The sequence below is a fragment of the Pipistrellus kuhlii genome, unplaced genomic scaffold, assembly GCF_014108245.1.
Source record: "Pipistrellus kuhlii isolate mPipKuh1 unplaced genomic scaffold, mPipKuh1.p scaffold_m20_p_3, whole genome shotgun sequence".
NCBI lineage: Eukaryota > Metazoa > Chordata > Mammalia > Chiroptera > Vespertilionidae > Pipistrellus > Pipistrellus kuhlii.
Window position 1 is genome coordinate 100,133,501 of NW_023425529.1, and position 21,753 is coordinate 100,155,253.

The 21,753-nt window shown below is 37.7% G+C and overlaps 1 protein-coding gene across 6 annotated transcripts in view; it reads right to left on the reverse strand.

Annotated features, from left to right (window-relative positions):
- Nucleotides 1–21,753, reverse strand: part of NBEA (neurobeachin) — a 798,235-nt gene that overhangs the window by 27,048 nt on the left and 749,434 nt on the right. For 4 of the 6 annotated variants that reach the window (XM_036455161.2, XM_036455163.2, XM_036455160.2 and 1 more), the window contains 3 exons: nucleotides 13,818–13,907; nucleotides 5,995–6,187; nucleotides 3,134–3,205 (listed from right to left, as the gene is read on the reverse strand). In XM_036455161.2, the coding sequence (XP_036311054.1) occupies nucleotides 3,134–3,205; nucleotides 5,995–6,187; nucleotides 13,818–13,907 (355 nt within the window). The remainder of the gene's footprint in view (nucleotides 1–3,133; nucleotides 3,206–5,994; nucleotides 6,188–13,817; nucleotides 13,908–21,753) is intronic. The other 2 variants (XM_036455167.2, XM_036455162.2) reach the window with 1 other exon arrangement.

Below are 21,753 nucleotides of genomic sequence, written 5' to 3' on the forward strand. Positions count from 1 at the left end.
CACAGGAACATTTAGGTCAGTAGCTTTAAAGACTTGGATTGTCAACAAACAGAAGGCCTTTCCAGAATGGGCTGGCAGGGGACCAGAGAAATGAAAAAGATGGGAGAGGAACTGAAGAGGAAAGAGACAGGCCAAGTGTCAGTGGACAGAACTGGGATCTGAATAAAGTCAAGAACACAAACACAATCTGATTTTCCTAGTGCCTGTCTGTATGCCAGTCTATCTCTTACTCTACACCGCCCTTTCAGGCTAAATCTATGGGCTGAATTCTGAAACAGAAAATGTGATGTAGAAGATCGCCATCACTCTCTAACACTAATTAAATCTATGCGCTACTATTTGTGGGGATCTACTAACACTATAATAATATTTACTAGAGAAGATAAACAATTAAAAAAACTGCAAAAAAGGTAGCAAAGAAAATTAAAGATCCTAAGTCACTTAAACACTCTGTAAGTTATCTATCTATCTATATGCTGATATGCTAAGTGCCCAACTGTCCCGGTAATGACCTCACGTAGCAACGCCCAGCTTCCTCTCCCTAGCAGCTAGCCTCCTTTCATTTTCTTCAGCCCAGGAACACGACTTGCTTTATAGCCAGGTGGAAACATTTCACACTGTAACCAAATGTCTGTGAAGCATTTTTCTATGCCTCATCTCATTTGATCCTCAAAGAAGTCCTGAAATAGGTAGATAGGAGACTTGGTGGAATCCTATTTTCTTTCCATTAGCTAGAAAATGAAGATTTAGAAAGTTTAGAAACTTGACCTAACTGAAAAGAAGTAAGAAATGGTGGACCTTGAAAATGATTTTAGGTTTTATCACTGTACAGAATATAGTCAAACACTGCTGCAGTTAAATATTTTACCCTTTGTTTTCCCTGCATGCTTTATAATAATAATCAGCTTCATGTTGATATTTACTACTGTTTTGCTGTCAATTACCTGAAAGAGAAGTTGGGGTGCTTCATTGGAATGTAAAAAGTTTAGCTAAATCAGAAAGCAGGTCTAATTAAGCAAGTTTATTCTATATCTATAAAAGGCTAAGTTAACTTGCACATGCATGATACATATAAAGCTCTCGCTGGTGCCAATCGCAAACATGTGTTTTAATCTGTCATTGTTGATTGTGAATTTAGTTGACACATCTATTATTGAGAAAGGGCGAATAACAATAGTAAAATTTATTCTAAATAATTTATTTTCAATGTGCATGAATTTGTGCACCAGGCTACTGGTAATTATATCTTAATATATAAAAACCCTGGGTCATAATGACCAGTAATGACCGAGGCTCGACCAACCGGAAGTCAGTCTTACAGTCAGTGATGGGTTGCCACTGCTTCTGCTGCAGGTGAGGTGCCCCAGCAATGACTGCTGAGGGGGCTGCAAATCAGGGCAGCACCCTCAGCAGAGAGGGCTGAAGAGAGCTCCCTCAGAGAAGCCTGAAGAGAAAAGCAGGAACTGATCCTTAACCTCTGTGGCAGCTTTTGATCAGCACTTGCCTCTCTCTTTCTCACCCAGTCTTGCTAGCATACACACCTCCATTTCTCTCCGGGCCTCCACCAGGGCTGCTGATCAGCCCCACCTTTCTGATCAGGCCCTGTTGATAGGCCCAGAGACACTGACTTCCAATCAGAACCAAATCTGGATCAACTGTGAGGAGCCAATGGTTGCCTAGGAGGCAGAGTTTTTTATGTTGACTGGCATAGAAACCGACCAATCAGAACCCAATCTGGGTTAAGTATGAGGAGGTAATGGCTGCCTAGGAGGCAGAGCTTTTGACCCTGACTGTCATAGAAACCAACCATTCAGAACCAAATTGGCCAGCAGAGGAGGGCAGTTGGGGGCTTGATCAGGCCTACAGGGGAGGGCAGTTTCGGGAAAGAGCAGGATGGCAGGGGAGGGCAGTTAGGAACGATATCAGGTCGGCAGGGGAGGGTAGTTGGGGGTGAGATCAGGCAGGCAGAGGCAGTTGGGGGCAAGATCAGGCCATCAAGGGAGGGCAGTTAGGGGTGATCAGGAAGGCAGGCAGAGGCAATTAGGGGCAGGAAGGTAGGTGAGCATTTAGGAGCTAGCAGTCCCAGATTGCTAGAGGGATGTCTGACTGCCAGTTTAGGCCTGAGCCTGGGCCTAAACTGGCAGTCAGACATCCCCCAAGGAGTCCCCGATTGGAGAGGGTTTAGGCTGGGCTGAGGGAACCCCTCCCTCTATGCATGAATTTCATGCACTGGGCCACTAGTATAACTATATAATTGGTCCTTTATTTATTCTAATACAGCTATTAATTTTTCCATGGTTCTACTCTACTTGTATGTGACATTGTCAATCTTTCTTGATATAGCTAGACTCTAAAAATATTCCTGGTACTAAACCTTATAACCTCCCAAAGACATATAAATGCTATTTTATATAGGGATATACCTGACTGACATGGCTCTCTCTATCTTATTTCTGGGTTCATAGGTAAAGGGTGAATTAATATAAGAAAAAAGTACTATTACTTGTATATGGCTTAATATTTCATAAAAATTTTTCCCCTTAATTTAGTTTTCTACATGATCACCTGAAATAGGCAAAACCAACATTAGTATTATAAACCATCTTGCAGATATGAAACTGAGGCCTAGAAAGATTGAGAAGCTTGTTCTGGATCATATGAATAATAAAGATGTGTGTGATAATTTAAAATATATGTAATAACTTCTGCAAAGAATTATAGCTCATGAGCTTGTGATTTATATGAAATATTTAATTTAAAAAATATTTTATCTCTACTAAAGATTCATAAAAATGTTTTTCAGAATTAGTTTACTTTAATAATCTCTTTGAGCCTTTATATATTTTAAATAATATCAAGCTGTAAAAGACTAGTTTAGGATGAAAGGAAGAAGAGTTTGGAAATATGTGCCTTGTTTAGAACCAACTTAAAATGACTTCCTAAAACATAAAAGAAAGCCACAAATAATTGTTTAATACCAAAAAAGTTCTTAGATGGTATATTATGATTTTCACAGCTCTTTACTAGTAATTTGACATTATTAGCACATTAATTTTGCGGCATAAAAATATCATTCAACTATCATTTGTGGACAATCAGCATCTATGAAAATATATTTTTGTTTTTAGCATACCAATGAGTGGATCCATTTCAATGGGAAGATGATGGGCTTGATCCAAGGAGTACCCTGGAGCTCCTCTGAGGCCTACAGATTAAATAAAAAGAGAAAACTACCATTAAATTATCAGAAAAGGGGCCTTTCCTAATCAGCAATATTTTATGATGATTATACAAAATATACATATAAAATATACATTTACTTACAGGTTATTTGATAAATTTTTATGAGAATGATTAAGTCCCATCAAATGTCTTTGTAGACAGTCTTTTAAGAAATCATTACAATAAAGATTGCTAGTTTCCACTTAGGATGTAGAATGTAGAAAGCTAGAAAGAGTGTTAATATTATAACAAAAAACTGGATAAAATAGATGATCATAACATTTCTTGAACCCAAAATACAGCTAAGGTTGCTGGCTGAAATCTAAGAAAGGTTATGCCTGCAAACAGCGATGTGTTTGAGCACAGGTTCACCTAGGCACGGGCAGATGGAAAGATGGAGCTGCCTCCCAAGAGGGCCTTCTTTCAATATAGGACAAGACAACTAAAGGCATAAACCTGAGCCACACCTCAAATCTTAAACTCAGTAAAAGCTTCCTTCAGAGGATTGTTTTGGGGCTTGATTGAGGTCAGCAGTCATAATTTATTACATGTGATTATCTAAATATATAAAAACCTAATATGCTAAGTGTCCATTCGACTGGTTGCTATGACACTCACTGACTACCAGGGGGAAGATGCTCAATGCAGGAGCTGCAGTGATACGCAATGGCCATTTACAGAGAAATAGTTCCACAGACCTGGGGCCCACAAAGCAACACTCGGTTTCCACCAAGTGAGACACAAGCCCTACCACCACCCCAGAATGACACCCCATCAAATTGCAGCCAATGCTGCCAAGACCCCATGGCACAAAATGAGTCCCTCGGTCCAGCCTAGCCTGGAAATAGTGGCTGTGGCCACCAGGTAATGATGTCATGTAGCAACGCCTGGCTTCCTCTCCCTAACAACTAGCCTTCTTTCAGTTTCTTCAGCCCAGGAACACTACTTGCTTTATAGCCAGGTGGTAAAATTTCACACTGTAACCAAATGTTTGTGAAGCACTTTCCTATGCCTCATCTCATTTGATCCTCAAGAAGTCCTAGAATAGGTAGATAGAAGAGTCAGTGGAAACCTATTTAGAAAACAGAGATTTAGAAAGCTTAGAAACTTGACCTAACTGGAAAGAAGTAAAAAATGATGGATCTTGAAAATGACTTTAGGTTTTCTCACTGTGCAGAATTCAGTCAAAAACTGCTGCAGTTAAATATTTTACCCTTAGTTCTTCCTGTGTGCTCAACAATAATAATCTGCTTCATGTTGATATTTACTGCTGTGTTGCTAACAATTACCTGAAAGAGAAGTTGGGGTGCTTCACGGGGCTGTAAAAAGTTTAGCTAAATCAGAAATAAGGCCTAATTAAGAAAGTCTATTCTATATTTATAAAAAGGCTAAGTTGACTCATGCATGCGTGATACATATAAAGCTCTTACTGACGCCAATTACACATGTGTGTTTTGATCTGTCATTGTCGATCGTGAATTTGGTTGACACTTCTATTATACAGAAAGGGTGAATAGTGATATTAAAATATTTCTTCTAATTAATTTCCTTTCAATGTGTATGAGTTTGTGCACCAGGCCACTAGTATAACATATAATGCTTTTGAACAAGTCTAAAATTTAGTCCTTCATAATTTTCTCCCACTGCAAAACAGGTCTAGAGGCTAAGATTCCTGCGAATAGTCATATACAGGATGGGACAAAAGTAGGTTTACAGTTGTGAGTATGTGAGATACAAAGGTTATTCTTGTATTATTATTATTATTACTTATTATATTATTTCCATAATAAACAATGATAAACCTACTTTTGCCCAACCCTGTATCTTTGAAGATGTTTGCTATACTTTACTGATTGAATGGAAGTAGTTCCACCTCCATGTTGATAACATTGCCAAAAACTGTAAAATAGATTTACTTAGAAGCTTTCAGGAGACTAATTTATGCTATAAATGACTATTTTTCAGAACAATACAGAAATCAACAGACTAGAAAGATTTCAGTTAATTCACCATAGCTCATCTGTTCAGTCCTGGCTACAGTGGGAATCCTGGGGCTTCCAGAGAGATCTTAACTGGTGAACTGAGCCAAGTAAATAATTTGGTCACATCCACTTCTGTTCTGATTAAATAAGTACCAATATGTCTAGGTTTTATGACAGAATTATATTACTTCAAGATGAACTTGCTGGAATTTTCAGGAATGAGTTTGGAGAAAACACATGTGAGATTACTGAATAACTTAGATTTTTCTTTTGTCAAAGACTCTTAGCTTTACAAGGAGAAAAATGGTGTTTATATTTTTCATTGCTATATGCTCAAGACTATCTGACACACAGTGGCCATTCAAAGATTTGCTAAAGAAATTAATGAAGTAAAAAAAGGAGAGTTTGAATCTGCATTTTCTTGATAATTGTTTCAAATCCTCTTTCTTTTACTTCATTAATTTCTTTAGCAAATATGGGAAAATTTAATATGGGGAAAAAAATTTTTTTTTCTGGGGGTATATAGAATATGGTGTAAGGACCTGACTGATTTGAAGAACTGCTTCTATTTATCAAAGATGTATTGAACACATGATCTGTATTAAAATTCTGTATTAAAATATAGCAGCAGATAAGGCAGAAAAGTGTCATACAGTTAAGTCTGCCAATTATTTACTCTGCTGTTTTTGATGATAATTTGGCAGTGTACCTTGCCTGAATTGGCACATATGTTACCTTAATTGCAGTTTTTAAGAACCACTTAGCAAGTGACTTTCTTAGAGACACCTACCTACTGTATTGTGCCATCGATTCACTGCAAACAGTCTGCTGCAGGTCACGGTCACCACAGCAGGGATAGTCAGGTGGGGCAGTGTGTTAGCTGCCACATGGGTTACTGGAGAATTTGATGGAAACTTCAGCACCATGATCACATCCTGTTGCATCTGATCTTTAAACATGAGTGGACTCTGTGGAAGGAAACACTGTTGAATAGAAAGGGAAGAGAGCAAAAGAAAACAAAAGGGATAACACAGTTAGTGAAAGTTCTGGGGAGCATGAGGTTAGCATGAGCACACAGAGAACAAAACAATGCTAACTTTGGTACTCTGAAGACAGCACAGAGAAAAGAGAGCAGGGACTCTGGTAGTCATTGACGGAGGATACTCAATTCTTAACAACCAATCTCCATGGAAGTACCACCAGACTACAATGTAAGAAGTTAGCTTATAGTTATGTGCACATGATGTAGCATAAGTATTCAATGCAATTAAAACATCAGGTTTATGGGAAAATTAGTCAAGTCAGTTACTGACACTGTTTACATAAAATATAAAGTACACAGATTGATATTTTCATTTTTTACCAGGTTGACCTGGGGTCAACATAATAGCCTCCCTTGACAGAGCTTTACATACATTTCTACTGTGGCAGTACTGACTGCTTATGGCCCATGCCTCCTTTCCCCAGTCTGTACTGTGAGCTTACTGAGGGATAACCCGCTTTTAATTTTTAAACCTTTGTTTCTCAAACATTGAGGATATGACTTAAGAGATAATAGATACTACAAGTACTACTATTAAGTACTATAAAACACTATAAATACTATTATTAAAAACACAAAATAGGGATCCTGGGAATAAACATTATTTAGCTCTCATCCATGTTTTGTAATTGTTTGCTATATATATGAATTCTCGGATACATGAACTTAAAAAGCTTACATATTCTTTATAAACAGTTCCAGGTCAATTTAGTCTCTAACAATTTCCTCTAGAAAAGTAATGAATTCTAACAAGGCATAAATCCAGGATAAATATTATTATTATTATTATTATTATTATTATTATTATTATTATTATTACTAGAGACCCAATGCATGAAGATTCATGCAGGAATAGGCCTTCTTTTCCCTGGCTTCCAACACCGTCTTCACTCTGGCCGGAGCTGCCTTTTCACTCCAACCTGGAACTGCCTTTCCAACTTCCCAAGCTGTCCAGAGGCCCAGAGTGGCTGGGGCAGTGTGGAATGCCTGTCCCTCCCTGCCCCCAGCTGCTCAGCACCTGAGTATGCAAATTAACCTGCCATCTTTGTTGGGCCAATTTGCATACTCACTCCTGATTGGCAGGAGAGCATTGTGAAGGTACGGTCAATTTGCATCTTACTCTTTTATTAGTGTAGATTATTAAACAGAGAAAACTAACTCAGGAATAAACTCTTCTTCCAAAGTATTTCATAAAGTAAGATGTTAAGATATATTATCTTGGACAGTTTATTAAAAATGCTTCATCTGAAGGCTGGAGAGTCTATATCTACACTATGACTGGGTGTTTGTATGGGAAAGTACACTTGGTACAGTCCTTTCTGCTCTGTCACACACAAGGAACCATTCAATCAGAAGAGTTCATTAGCAACTAATCAAGGGGCTAAAATTGGTTGAGCCATTATCCTATATAATAAAAGGGTAAATATGCAAATCGTCCCCTTGGGAGTTCAAACAGCAGATCTGGAGTTTGATCACTTGCTATGTGTGCTGACCATGGGGGCAGCGAGGACCATGGCAGGGCACTGAGGGAGTGAGGGAAGGAGGTGGGAAGGTGGGGAACTTGATCCGCCTGATCACTGGCTAGGCCTAAGAACCCTACCCATGTACAGATTTTGTGCACCGAAGAATAAAATGCTTTCATACAAACACTTACTTATGTAGCTCACTAGGAGTTTCTCTATTGACTCCTTGAAGGTATAGAAGATGTACTTATTTGCCTCAATACAGTACTCATTATATTGCCAATGCTTACCAACATGTCTGATACAGGGAAGGGGCTCAATACAAATTTGTTAAGCAACTGACAGAATAAATGAAAGGTGTAAAAATACTTCCATCATAGCATAACAAATTATAACTTTGTGTATGCCTGCATTATGAACCATATTCCAGAGCTCTTTTTCCCAAATTAGGGTATTTGCTGCCTTGATAACTGTCTAGAAAAACTGATAAGCTATAATTCATCACATTTTGTGCAAATACATTTTTATCTCACAGCATTTTTTATTAGAGAAACAATAGTAAAACTTATCTTTTAAAAAAATCTAAATAAGTTTATCAGAAATTTTTATTTTCTTCAAATTAGATAAAGAAGGAAATATCCTTTATTTGCTAATAAATTGAAAAAAGGACTGCTTTGTTATGAAAATAAAAATAATAGAGGAAGGAAGATGGTGACCGGCAGAAAGATAAGGAAGGAGAGAGTGTGAGAGAGTGAGGGAACAATAGAGTATGTGGATGTGTGTGGTGTGTGTGTGTATTAGCTAGGGACAGTTAGATTCTGCAGGTCTTCTGAGGGGCTGCCAAACCAGGCAGTCTTAGATGGCAGAGCCCCACTCCAATACAGACACTCCAGGGTAGCCAGTGCGAGCACAGAGACCATGCCATCTTGAGAAACAGATGCTTGAGACTAGGATCCTGGCCTCAGCACCACCCAGTACGATCTAAGACACAAACCAGGACCCTGCAGCCACTGGGGACAGAGACCTGCGACCACAGCTGCAGATCCACAGACACTAAGAATCCAGACGTTCCTGCCATAGATTTCTGCGAGTCACAGAGCTTTTCCCCTCCCAGCAGGATCATGGGCAGAGCCGTAGTAACTGATAGACGTGCCCCTCGCATTGGCTGCAGCTTCGCTACAGGAATTTGAGCCTTGGAGTGCGTAGACACTGGGAATTTGTTCTCTGCAATGCAATCATGAGACCAAACCCAAAGCCTTGCAGGGTGGCAGTGCCACCTGACTTAATTCTGGGCAAGCGCACACAAAAGTCTGTTTTCCAGAGCACAGGAGGGGACCTCCTGCTGACCTCCTGTGCAACCCAGTCCCCCAAGCTGACCAGGACCCCGATTCACAGGGAGGCAACACTGAGCACCAGTGACTTGACTCTGTTTCTTATTGCATGCACCTGGGTGCAATAAGAAACAGAGTCAACTGCCCTCCCCTGCTGGCCATCTTCTGGTGGCCATCTTACGTACACATGGGGGCGGGATCTTTGACCACATGGGAGGAACCATATTGTGTGTTGGAGTGATGGTCAATCTGCACATTACTCTTTTATTAGATAGGGTAGAGGGCTAGTGCATGGGTGGGGGCCAGCTGGTTTGCCTTGAAGAGTGTCCCAGATCAGGGTGGGGGTTACCTTGGAGTGTGGGGCAGCCTGAACGAGGGGCTTGAGGTGGTTTTCAGGCCAGCCATGCCCCCTGGCAACCCAAATGGAGGCCCTTGTATCTGGAATTTATTTACCTTCTACAACTGAAACTTTGTAGCATGGAGCAGAGCCAAGCCTCCTGCTCACTCCATGGTGGCAGACATTTCTGTTGGAGTTTATTATCCTTCTATAATTAAAACTTTGTAGCCTTAAGCAGAGGCCTGGGCTGGCCAGGCTGTGCGGAAACTTTTTCTTCTTCCATTGCTGGGGGCACCCTAGCCTCCTGCTCTTTTCAGCTCCATGGCTGCCAACATTTCTGTTTGGATTTGTTTACCTTCTATAATTGAAATTTTGTAGCCTTGAGTGGAGGCTTAGGCTGGCAAGGGCAGGTGGAAAGCTTGGCTTCTTCCATTGCTTGGGAAATCCAAGCCTTCTTCCTGCTCTCTGTGACTGTAGCCATCTTGATTGGGTTTATTTGCATACTCACTCTGATTGGCTGGTGGGTGTGGCTGGTGGGTACAGTGGAGTGATGGTTAATTTGCATACTACTCTTTTATTAAGTAGAATGATTGTGTTACCAAATTGATCAAAGAAGAAATTAAAAACATCTTGGAAACTAATGACAATAAAAACACAACAATCCAAAATCTATGGGACACAATGAAAGCAATCCTAAAAGGGAAGTTTATAGCACTACAGGCCTACCTCAAAAAACAAGGAAAAAAATGATAATAAATCCTCTAACTCTACAACTCCAAGAATTAGACAGAAAGCAACAAGAAAAGCCTAGAGTGAGCAGAAGGAAGGAGAAAAATAAAGATCAGAGAGAAATAAATGGCATAAAGACCAAAAACAATACAAGAGATCAATGACATGAGCTGGTTCTTGAAAGGATAAACAAAATTTATGAACCTCTAGCCAAGTTCACCAAGAAGCAAAGAGAGAGGACCCAAATAAACAAAATCATAAATGGAAGAGGGAAAATAACAACAGACCCCACAGAAATACAAAGGATTGTTGGCCAATAACTATGGAAGAAACTGAAGCAGTCATCAAAAAGCTCCCAGCAAACAAAGCCCACAGCCATACAGCTTCACAGGGAAGTTTTACCAAACATTTAAGGAAGAACTAAAACCTATTCCCCTCATACTATTCCAAAAAAATAAAGATGAAGGAACACTTCCAAGCTCACTCTACGAAGACAGCATTACCCTAATACCAAAAGCAGTTAAAGACAACACAATGAAAGAGAATTACAGGCCAATATCCCTCATGAACATAGATGCAAAAATCCTCAACAAAATTCTAGCAAATCGACTCCAGAAGAACATCACAAAGATCATACACCACAACCAAGTAGGATTTATTCCGGGAATGCAAGTATGGTACAATATCCTCAAATCAACAAAAGTGATACATCACATAAACAAACTGAGAGATAAAAATCGCATAGACATATCAATGGTTGCAGAAAAAGCATTTGACAAAATCCAACATCCTTTCTTGGTCAAAACTCTCAGCAAGATAGAAATAGAAGGATCATACCTCAACATAATAAAAGCCTTATATGAGAAACCCACAGCCAACATCATACTCAATGGGCAAAAACTAAAACCATTTCCCCGAAAAACAGGAACAAGACAGGGATGCCCACTTTCACCATTCCTGTTTGACATAATGGTGGAAGTACTAGCCATTGTAATCAGACAGAAATAAAAGATATCTAAATTGGAAAGGAAGAAGTAAAATTGTCCTTATTCACAGATGACATGATACTGTACATAGAAAACCCTAAAGACTCCATCAAAAAAGTTATTCGACTTAATAAATGAATTTGGCAAAGTAGCAGGATACAAAATTAATGCCAAGAAATTTATGCTATTTCTTTATACCAACAGTGAACTTACATAAAGAGAGACTAAAAAAGCAATCCCACTTGCAATCATACCAAAAAAATTAAGATGCCTAGAAATAAACTTAACTAAGGAGGTAAAACACCTATATATGAAAAACTAGAGGAGACTGAAAAAAAGAGATAGAGGAAGATGTAAACAGATGGAAGAATATACTGTGATCATGGATTGGCAGAATCAACATCATCAAAATGTCCATACTACCCAAAGCAGTCTACGGATTCAATGCACTCCCCATTAAAATAATAATGGCATTTCATTGTGTTGTCTTTAACAGACCTAGAACGACCTCTCCAAAAATTCATCTGGAATAAAAAAGGACCCCAAATAGCTGCAGCAATTCTGAGAAAGAAGAACAAAGTAGGTGGGATCTCAATAACAGTATCAAGCTGTATTACAAAGCCACTGTTCTCAAAACAGCCTGGTACTGGCAAAAGAATAGATATAGATCAATGAAAAAGAATACAGAACCCAGCAATCAACCCAAACCACTATGCCCAATTAATATTGATAAAGGAGGCAAGAGCAAACAATGAAGTCGAGACCTTCTCTTCAACAAATGGTGTTGGGAAAATTGGACAGATACATGCAAAAAAATGAAACTAGATCACCAACTTACACCATATGCAAAAATAAACTCAAAATGGATACAGGACTTAAAAATAAGATGGGAAACCATAAAAATTCTAGAAGAATTTACAGGCAGCAAAATATCATATGCTGAAACAATTTCTTCATTGATACTGCTTCGAGGGCAATGGAAAGTAAAGAGAAAATAGACAAATGGGATTATACCAAAATAAAAAGCTTTTGCACAGCAAAGGAAGCCCAGTGAATAGGAGAACATATTTGCCAATGTTATCACTGATAAGAGTTTAATCTGCAACATTTACAGGGAACTCATACAACTTAATAAAAGAAAGATTAACAATCCAATAAAAAATGGGCAAAAGATCTAAATAGATATTTCTGGAAAGAAGACAGAAGAAAGGCCAAAAGACATATAAAAACATGCTCAAAGTCACTAATCATCAGAGAGATGCAAATCAAAACAACAATGTGGTCCATCTCACATATGTCAGAATGGCTATAATCAACAAATCAACAAACGACAAGTGTTGGCAAGGATTCGGAGAAAAAGGAACCCTAGTGCATTGCTGGTGTGAATGCAGACTGGTGCAGCCACTGTGGAGAACAGTATAGAGTTTCCTCAAAAAATTAAAAATGGAACTCCCACTTGACCCTGTGATCCCACTTGTAGGAATATATCCCAAGAATCAAGAAACACCAATCAGAAAGGATATATGCACCCTATGGTCATAGCAGCACAATTTATAATAGCTAAAATTTGCAAACAGCCTAAATGCCCATCAGCAGATGAGTAGATTAAAAAACTGTGGTACTTCTACACAACGGAATACTATACTGAGGTAAAAAAGAAGAAATTCTTACCATTTGCAATAGCATCTATGGAACTGGAAAGCATTATGCTAAGATAAATAAGCCAGTCAGAGAAAGATAAATATCACATGATCTTACTCATTCATGGAATATAATGAACAACATAAACTGATGAACAAAAACAGATCCAGAGACAGAGAAGCATTGATCAGACTGTTAAACCTCACAGGGAAGGTAGGAAAGGGTGGGGGTAAGTGGGAGAGATCAACCAAAGGACTTGTATGAATGCATATAAGCCTAATCAATGGACACAGACAACATGGGGGTGAGTGCAGGATTGGGGGGGGGGGAGGTTAATGAGGGGATGAGGACACATGTGTAATACCTTAATAAAGAAATTAAAAAAGCAAAATAATATTATTTTTTCCATTGCAAATGGAAAAGGAAAATTTAACTTAAATTGCTAATGATGATTGGTGACACCAGTTAATGTTTATTGAGAACTTATTACATGCCAGGTGCTAGTCTAAGTGGCATACATATTGAGTAATGAAACTCTCAGGTATGATGAAATGTAAAGAGAAGTTAAATATACCTTGCCTAAGTCATTCGCTAGTTAGTGGTGGAGATGGTATGTCACCCACCTCTGGCTCTGGAGCCCTTGTTCTTAACCCCTCTGTTCAACTGCCACTCTGTGGTGACCATAAATTACTTCTATGTATCTTTTCTTAAAATGATCTATTGCCCTTATCTCACCTTGCCCAAAAAGATTAAATTGGACAATATGTTTTGTTTATATGTTTTTCATACTAATTTATAAATTGAACCTAATTTTTGTGTGGGTGTACTTAAGACTGCATGTGTATGAATGAGTTTATGTTGAGGCAGATAGTCAGAGAAGATGGCTATTTTGTGAACCCCAAATTTTGAGCTAGCTTCAGCAAGACTGTACTCTCTTCTCTGTTTCTCTCTAGGGTATCAATAAATACCTAGGTAAAAAGTTAACCAATATACTGAGAAGCCTTTAAAAATGTTAAAAAATAACTTTTATTTGATGTATATCCAGCTATAAGAAAGAAAATTTCAACAAGTTGATATGTCTTACCAGGTGCATGGCAGAGCTCCGAGGTGGATGTGGCTCAATAAGTAACTGAGATGGTGTCTGTCCAAAGTTCTGTATCTGTGCCTCCATGGCCTGCAGGAGAAGGGGAGTGATTATCATAATCAATAGGCATCAACGAGGGAGGTCAAGACTCTCTGACAATGCAAGTGTATCCCAAGTCAGCCATGAAGGAAATTCAGAAAATTCCCTGGGTGCTCTTCTCTCAGAGTCATCCAAGTGTTAGTATTTTTTAGACAAGTTTTTATTTCCTTCCAAATGTGCTTGTGCTGACCAAGTTACTATTCTGACTTGAAAGCTGGGGTTAATTGTGGAAATGTTAACCTGTGAGAAAATGCATGCAGCTAAAGACCAAAGAACTGAAGAACCTGCTTAACACTAAATACAACACGTATACCTCAATAAAGTCATTTGTAAGAAGAAACGTATGAAGATCTCTAATAAAATAAGCTCTGGAATCTTTATGGGAATAAAAAAAAGAGACATGAAATCCACAGACAACACAAAATATAATTCAGAAAATCACATGTTCTAATAAATTCAGAAGACAATCAGTAGAAATAATACTAAGTATTTTGTATAAAGATTAAATGTAGCAAAACGTTCACTACAAAAATATATTTTAACATGCTATGCTGCTTTAAGATGAATCCTGGAATATTATTTTAAGGTATAAATTTATTATTTTCAAAAGGTTTCTGAAATTCTAGAGAAAGCTAGCCTAATGAGGATACCATTATTTGAGCATCCTGAGCTATGCAATATTTCATTATGGCCTATGTAGATGGAAATATTAATTAGATTTTAAAGCTTCTAATGAATAAAAATTATTTTAGACCCCATATTATCTGGACTGTATACTTGTTATTGTATATATGTCAAAGAGATAATCTTGAAAACTAAGTATATCTTCTATATGTAAATTTTATAGGCAAAATATTTCAATATATTAAGGTAGACTAATGGAAGTAATTTTCTGAAATATTATATGTAATTTAATTTAGCAAGGAGAACCACATTATTTACTATGATAATTACTCTGTTATCATGCTAATTTCCCTCCTAAATAATGTGCCATTTTGTTGCATATAAAAGTGAAATATGAAAATCATTGCTGAGTGCAGGTAAGTTGATAGATAGCTCTCAACACAATACTGCCACTAATTATATTACTATCTACAATTCTCATTTATAAAGTACTTAAATTTAACAACATGTCCTCTTAAGCTGCAATTCAAGAAAATACTTTTCAATAAAAGTGTTAATTTTCAAATTTACTAGCAATATTAACCATGAATGCATCATTATTTGCCAGATTTTAGCATAAATGGGGCTTTGGTTCTTTTACTTGCAGAAACATTAGGATAAATTATTAAATCTCTTTAAGTGGTGCCCAATTTTAATGTATACATTTATTTGCATGGTGTCCACACATATGCAAAGTGTGACTATTTACCTTAATTGTACTCAAACAGCATAATTTATCATCTGAAGGCAAGATTTATGATTGTGTAATGGGGAAATGATCATTTCTGGCTAGGTTCACATTATTAATAACAAACACTTGAGAATTATTGAGAAAATGAGTACTTTTATTGTTAAAGCTGTCATGATTAGAAAATGTCCAATACCTAGCTCAATGTATAATGAAGAGCTCAAGTCTCTCTGACAATAGATACTATTGCTTGTGCTTTTATTCCTTAAGAAAGAGGACCAGGGAGGGACTAGGGAGACAAGGATAAAATTAAACACATTTAAATCTCTGGATCAGTGCCTTGAACTTAGCAGGTTCTTAGCAACTTAAATGTTTCTAAAAGGAATGAATCAACAAACATGCTTTGCTTTACTTTAATGTTTTTCTGAAAGGAAAGTATTAAAATTATACTAGAAAATATTATGAAACTGATTTAATTTCCAGAAATCTTCCACTCTTCAGTGGGTCCTGTCTTTGATCCTTTTTGGACTAAAGTAGAATACACATACATATATGTTTTAAATGAATCCCAAATGGAATCAGGATAAATTTTAAGTTGTGATCAATTTTACCTTTTTATTACGCCATCTATTCATACATTGACCATTTATTTCTTGTTAGTCTAAACCGAATTCCTCTTCTTTGTGATCTAAAGGTTCTGATTCTAATCATTACCTTTTAGCTATCTTGTAATTCTGCCTTCTAATAACTCCTTATCCTCTAATTTAAAAATGTATAAGTCTTGCCCTGGACAGGGGTTCAGTTGGCTGGAGCATTGTCCCATCCACCAAAAAGTTGCAAATTCAATTCCTGGTCAGGGCACAGGTTGATACCTCGTTAAGGGAAAGCATCTTTCTCTCTCTCTCTCTCTCTCTCTCTCTCTCTCTCTCTCTCTCTCTCTCTCTCTCTTTCTCTCTCACTAAAATAAATAAAAACATAATCTTAGGTGAGGATTAAAAAAAAAGTCTTTCCAATCTTTAAAAAGCACTCTGTTTCTCCTAAATTCTGTTTCTTGTCATTACCAAAATGTATAAATGGAAAGTGAGCGCCTACTTACTTTCTTCACCTTCTCCCCATCATGTGTTTTCTATGCTCCCCCACTTTTAATATGCCATCCATGTCTTCTTTATTATGGAGAAGGAAGAGTGCACAAGGATGTACAACCAATGGAGAATAGGTGCAGTTATTCTAATTACTCTCTGATAGAGGAGAAGACCCTCCCTTTAGGAGGATGTTGGGCAGGGTTCTAGCTCCTTCCCAGACTCTCTAATCATAGTGAATGTCCTCCGTATTCTCACAGCACTCCTCTTTATTGTGGAGTTCAACACAATTCTTCACTTGATTGTTTGGTCTGAATCACTGCAAGTCAGGACTGTGATTTAGTCCTACAGAGTCCAAAATATTTACTACATTTAGAAGTGGGGCAATTGTGGGATATTTGTGCAAAATCTGAAAGATAGCCTAGAAGAAGAAAAGCACGGTAGAGAAAACTTAAGAGTTCTTTACTTTTTACAATTCAGTACTGCAAAAATAACTGACAAAGATTTGTTAAGTTGTTACTCTATGCCAAGGAATACAAAATCAGAAACCAGACTACATCAGGAAGGTTTAAACCTCTAAGGTCATAAGATGAGTTAGTAAATCAGGGTGCATGGCAGGTAGAAGGACCACAGCGGAGGCCAGCCAAGAATGCCAGGGAGCCGAGGGGAGTGATTGTATATCAGACTCAGGGTAAAAGTAGGAAGTAGGTACAGTAGAACTATTAGAAAAAAGACTTTCAGAAAAAGGGCACAAACTGAGGTCTGAAGGTTAAGTAGGAATTAGCTAGTCCACAGCATTAAATATCAAATATTTTTTGCAGTGTAGAATTTTTTTTATTAATAATTTCCAAATATATTAAAACACCTTCAAATAACTTCTTAATGATAATTAAGTAGGAAGAAAAGCAAAGAAGAATGTAAACTAAGTTATGCATAGGGGAACAAACTAAGTGAATTCGAACAGTAATTTTCAGATTTCATACAGATGTATGACGTGTAACTTTTATTCAGCTCTGTTTTCTGACTTACTTTTCACAAGCTCTTGCTAGTAATCTTCCACTGTGTATGGCTGTGTAATCTATGCCCTGTACTACAGTATTTAATTAGGGAACAAATAAAGGATAAAATCTACCTCAATTGCCAGAAAAAGCTGCACTTTTTGTAATCCATCTTCCTAAAGAGGGTGTCTTTTTTTTATTTGCATGAGGGGCCATATGTGCTGCACGTAGCTGTGACATGTGTCTTATTTATTATTTTTTTTTACCTGCTCCATGTCTTGCTTAATTGTTTTTTGTTTTTTTTCCCCTTCTTGACTTCCCTCCCAAGAAAATCCTATCTCCTTTATGAATAAAGATATGTGTAACTGGGATTAAATCTTCAGAAGAGGAAAAATATGCTGTGGGGTATGGATATTATCAATATATGTGTGCATATTAATATGAAAGACCTCACAGTCAAGGTAACAATGAATGCAGTGATAGTAAGTCAAAGTTCAGAACAATCTTCAAATAAATTCAAAAATTTCTGAAAGAAAAAAATTACTTTTTAAGTGAATAAGTGTGCTAGTAGATTCCCCTCTCATTATATTTACTAGTAGATACAAACTTTGGTTACTTGTCTTTTCCACAATGCAGCTAAATTTAACCAGATACATTTTTCTCCTGTAGAAGCTTGTTGTACTTTTTTTTATTAAGTGTTATTTAGTATTGTCTTTCAGATGAAGTGGCATCAGGTCTAAGAGCCAGGAGAGAGACTATATGAGGAAGCTAATAAGGTGGCTGTTAAATGACCAGTTTTATCTATTTTTCTTGGTGTGTACAATTTTTTAAATTGTTTTCCAGAAAAGTCAGCATTTTATGAAGTACTTCAGATTATGCTACTCACAATACAAAATATCAGACTAGTCAAAACTGGTTTGGCTCAGTGGGTAGAGCATCGGCCTGTGGACTGAAGGGTCCCAGGTTCAATTCCGGTCAAGGGCAAGTACCCTGGTTGTGGACACATCCCTGGTTGGGGGGTGTGCAAGAGGCAGTTGATCAATGTTTCTCTCTCATCAATGTTTCTAACTCTTTATCCCTATCTCTTCCTCTCTGTAAAAAATCAATAAAATATATTAAAACTATATATATGTTAGACTATGTCCACATCGCTAGACAATTATTAAGAACGAGAAGCCCGATGCTTGAATTTGTGCACTGGTGGGATCCCTCAGCCTGGCTTATACCCTTTCCCAATCCAGGACCCATCAAGGGATGTCGGACTGCTGGTTTTGGCCCCAGGGTTTGGGACAAAACCAGCAGACCAACATCCACCAAGGAATGTAGTAGTGCATGAAGCAGCAGGTAGCCAGGGAGGAGCCTGGCCCAAAGCTGCATCACTCCAGCTCATCCAAACCCCTCTACAACTGCTGCTTGTTAGTGCAGCCATGGAGGTGGGAGAGGCTTGTGCCACCGCAGTTGTGCTTGCCAGCCATGAGCCTGGTGCCTGGTGCCCTTTGGTCAGCTGAACTGCACTCCCACTGTGGGAGAGCACTGACCACCAGGGGACAGATTATGCATTGAGCATCTGCCTCCTGGTGGTCAGTGTGCATCATTGTGACTGGTTGACCAGTCGTTTGGTCATTTGGTAGCTTAGGCTTTTATATATATAGATAGGTTTTCAGAAAATTCAAGGAAAAATTTGTAAAAGTGATTGCCTGGGAGCACAGAGAAGAAATTTCAAAATAATTTCCTCAGTATTATATTATTTCACTGTATATTTCTTATTCAGACTCATAGACAGAGAGTAGGCAGACAGCTCTGATGGGGGTCGGGGGTGGGTGGAGGTGGAAGAGGGCATAGAGGGGATAAATGGTGATGGAGAAAATAAAATAAAATAAAAATTTTATTAAAACAAAATGATCTTATGTTACTGCTTTAAAGTAGATACTATTCTTTGTACAAAAAAAACCATAAAAATTTGACATAAAACTAAAAATATATGCGATTTATATAATCTTTCTGTTCTATCTCCAAGTCTACCAATTCTATACCAAATAGAAAAACAAAAACAATGGGTTTTTGAGAAGTCTACAACATTAAAGAAAAGATTACTTAATGGCAGACTATATTTTAACTGATAAGCTTTGTTTCTGGTGTATTATTGTAATATAATAAAATAAGATCATACAAAGCATTACTTTTTAATGCTGGAAAAACAGGACCAACATAAATCAAACAATAATATCTTCAGTTTGTTAGTTCTTTCTTTATAGACATTAAACTATATAAATATTAAAATTCTATTTTATATCCATCTGCTTCTAATTTTTCATACTAGCTACAAAATAGAAGAACAAACATGTTTCCTTTGTTTTAACCATCAGCTGCATTAAACCTAAGTCTACACTGTACCAGCAAAGTTATTAGAATATTTAAGCAAATATTTGGTAAGTCAATTAAAAAGAACCACATTTGCTTTAACTATCAGACTGTGCTAGAAAATATGAAGGAGTAGTGTCTGATTTGTTCATTTACCTGCTCCAATGCTTGCTTTTATTCTTTTAGTATAAATCTAAAACAATGAAGAGGGCTTTATCTTCCTGCTACTTTGTATTTCCTCTTTGCAATGATAATATTACATAATTGACTTAACAAATAATAAATGTGAAAAAACAAGCACCCCTATCCATTGGATATAAAATGCTCTGTCCAGAACATTTTCTTCAAATTAGGTCAATGCAAATTTTGGGTTCCTCAATTTTTCAGCAGGTCTTTGAATAACATTGTTTCATTAAATATCATTTCCTTATAATATTGATGAGATGCTGTAGGAACATAACTTTCATTTATATCAATTAGCCTACAGTAGAATGTGCTTCATTGAAAGTGCATGTATTTTTTGTTAATCCTTACTTGATATTTTTTCCATTGCTTTTTAGAAAGAGTGGAAAGGAGGGAGGGAGGAAGAGGAAGGGAGGAAAGAAGGGAGAAAAGGAGAGAGAGAGAGAGGGAGAGAGAGAGAGAGAGAGAGATTCACGTGAGATGTAAGATAGATCGACTGGTTGCCTCCCATACGTGCTCCGACAGGGATGGGGGTGGGGGAGAGGGAAGAGGGAGTGAACCTGCAATTCAGGTACATGCCCTTGAGTAGGAATTGAACCCACGCCCATTTGGCATGAGGGCGATTGCTCTAACCACTGAGCAACCAGCCATGGCAAAAGTGCATGTATTTTTAATGTAGTAGGTAGTGGCTGTCCTACTCTGGATGCTTTAGATAAGTCTTCTCATCCTAGAGCAGTGACTTGCTCAGGGGGAACAGAGAGGTTAGCTGGACCATTTCCTTGCTCCTGGAGAACTAGACTCCAGGCACTGCATCCCTGGTGCTTCCTGCTCTCTGGCTTCCCACTGCAATTAAAGTTCAGGACAGGAGATAGGAAGGTGAAGAATTTATTATACGGTCCCTGCAGACAATTTGGCAGCAGCTAGGATGCATTCCTCTATCTGAGGTCACAATTCCTGTTAGGTGACCACTTTCCCAAGGCTACTTCTCTTTCCAGTTTCTGGTAATGGCTCCCTTGTAACCTCAGGACTAGGGGTAAATATCCCTGGGTGATTCAGCTTCTTTTGTTCATCCACTTCACCCTGCCCATATCTCCATGAATAAGACCATTATTAAACTCTCTCTGATATCTTTTAAAATTGTTTAAATTGTGGTAAAACATACATAACAAATTTACCCATTTAACCAGAGGGAGTGGCAAAAAATATGCAAAGTGATGAATAGCAAGGACCTACAACCAATATTACTCTATCCAGCAAAGCTATCATTTAGAATTGAAGGTCAGATAAAGAGCTTCATAGACCAAAAAAAAGCTAAAGGTGTTCATCATCACCAAACCAGTGTTACATGAAAATGTTGAAGGGTATTCTTTAAGAATAAGAATAAGAATAAGAATAAGAATAAGAATAAGAATAAGAATAAGAATAAGGAGAAGAATAAGAATAAGAATAAGGAGAAGAATAAGAATAAGGAGAAGAATAAGGAGGAGGAGGATGAGGAGGAAGAGGAGGAGGAAAGATATAAAATATAAATAATAAAATGGCAACAAATACCTATCTATGAACAATTGAATCTAAAAATCAAAACAAATGAACAAGGAATTTAATGAACAAAATAAACTGGTGAATAAAAATAGAACCAGAGGCATGAAAATGTGGAACAGAGGATGAATCTCAGAGGGAAGGGGGATGGAGATAAGCAGGGGGTGGGAAGATATTAAACAAAGATACTAATTAATATGCATATATGCATTACCTATGAACACAGACAATAGGGTGGTGAACGCTAGGGGCAGGGCAGGAACCTGGTGGAGGGGACAACGGCGGGTGGGAAATGATGAAACATCTTAATACCCTCAACAATACCA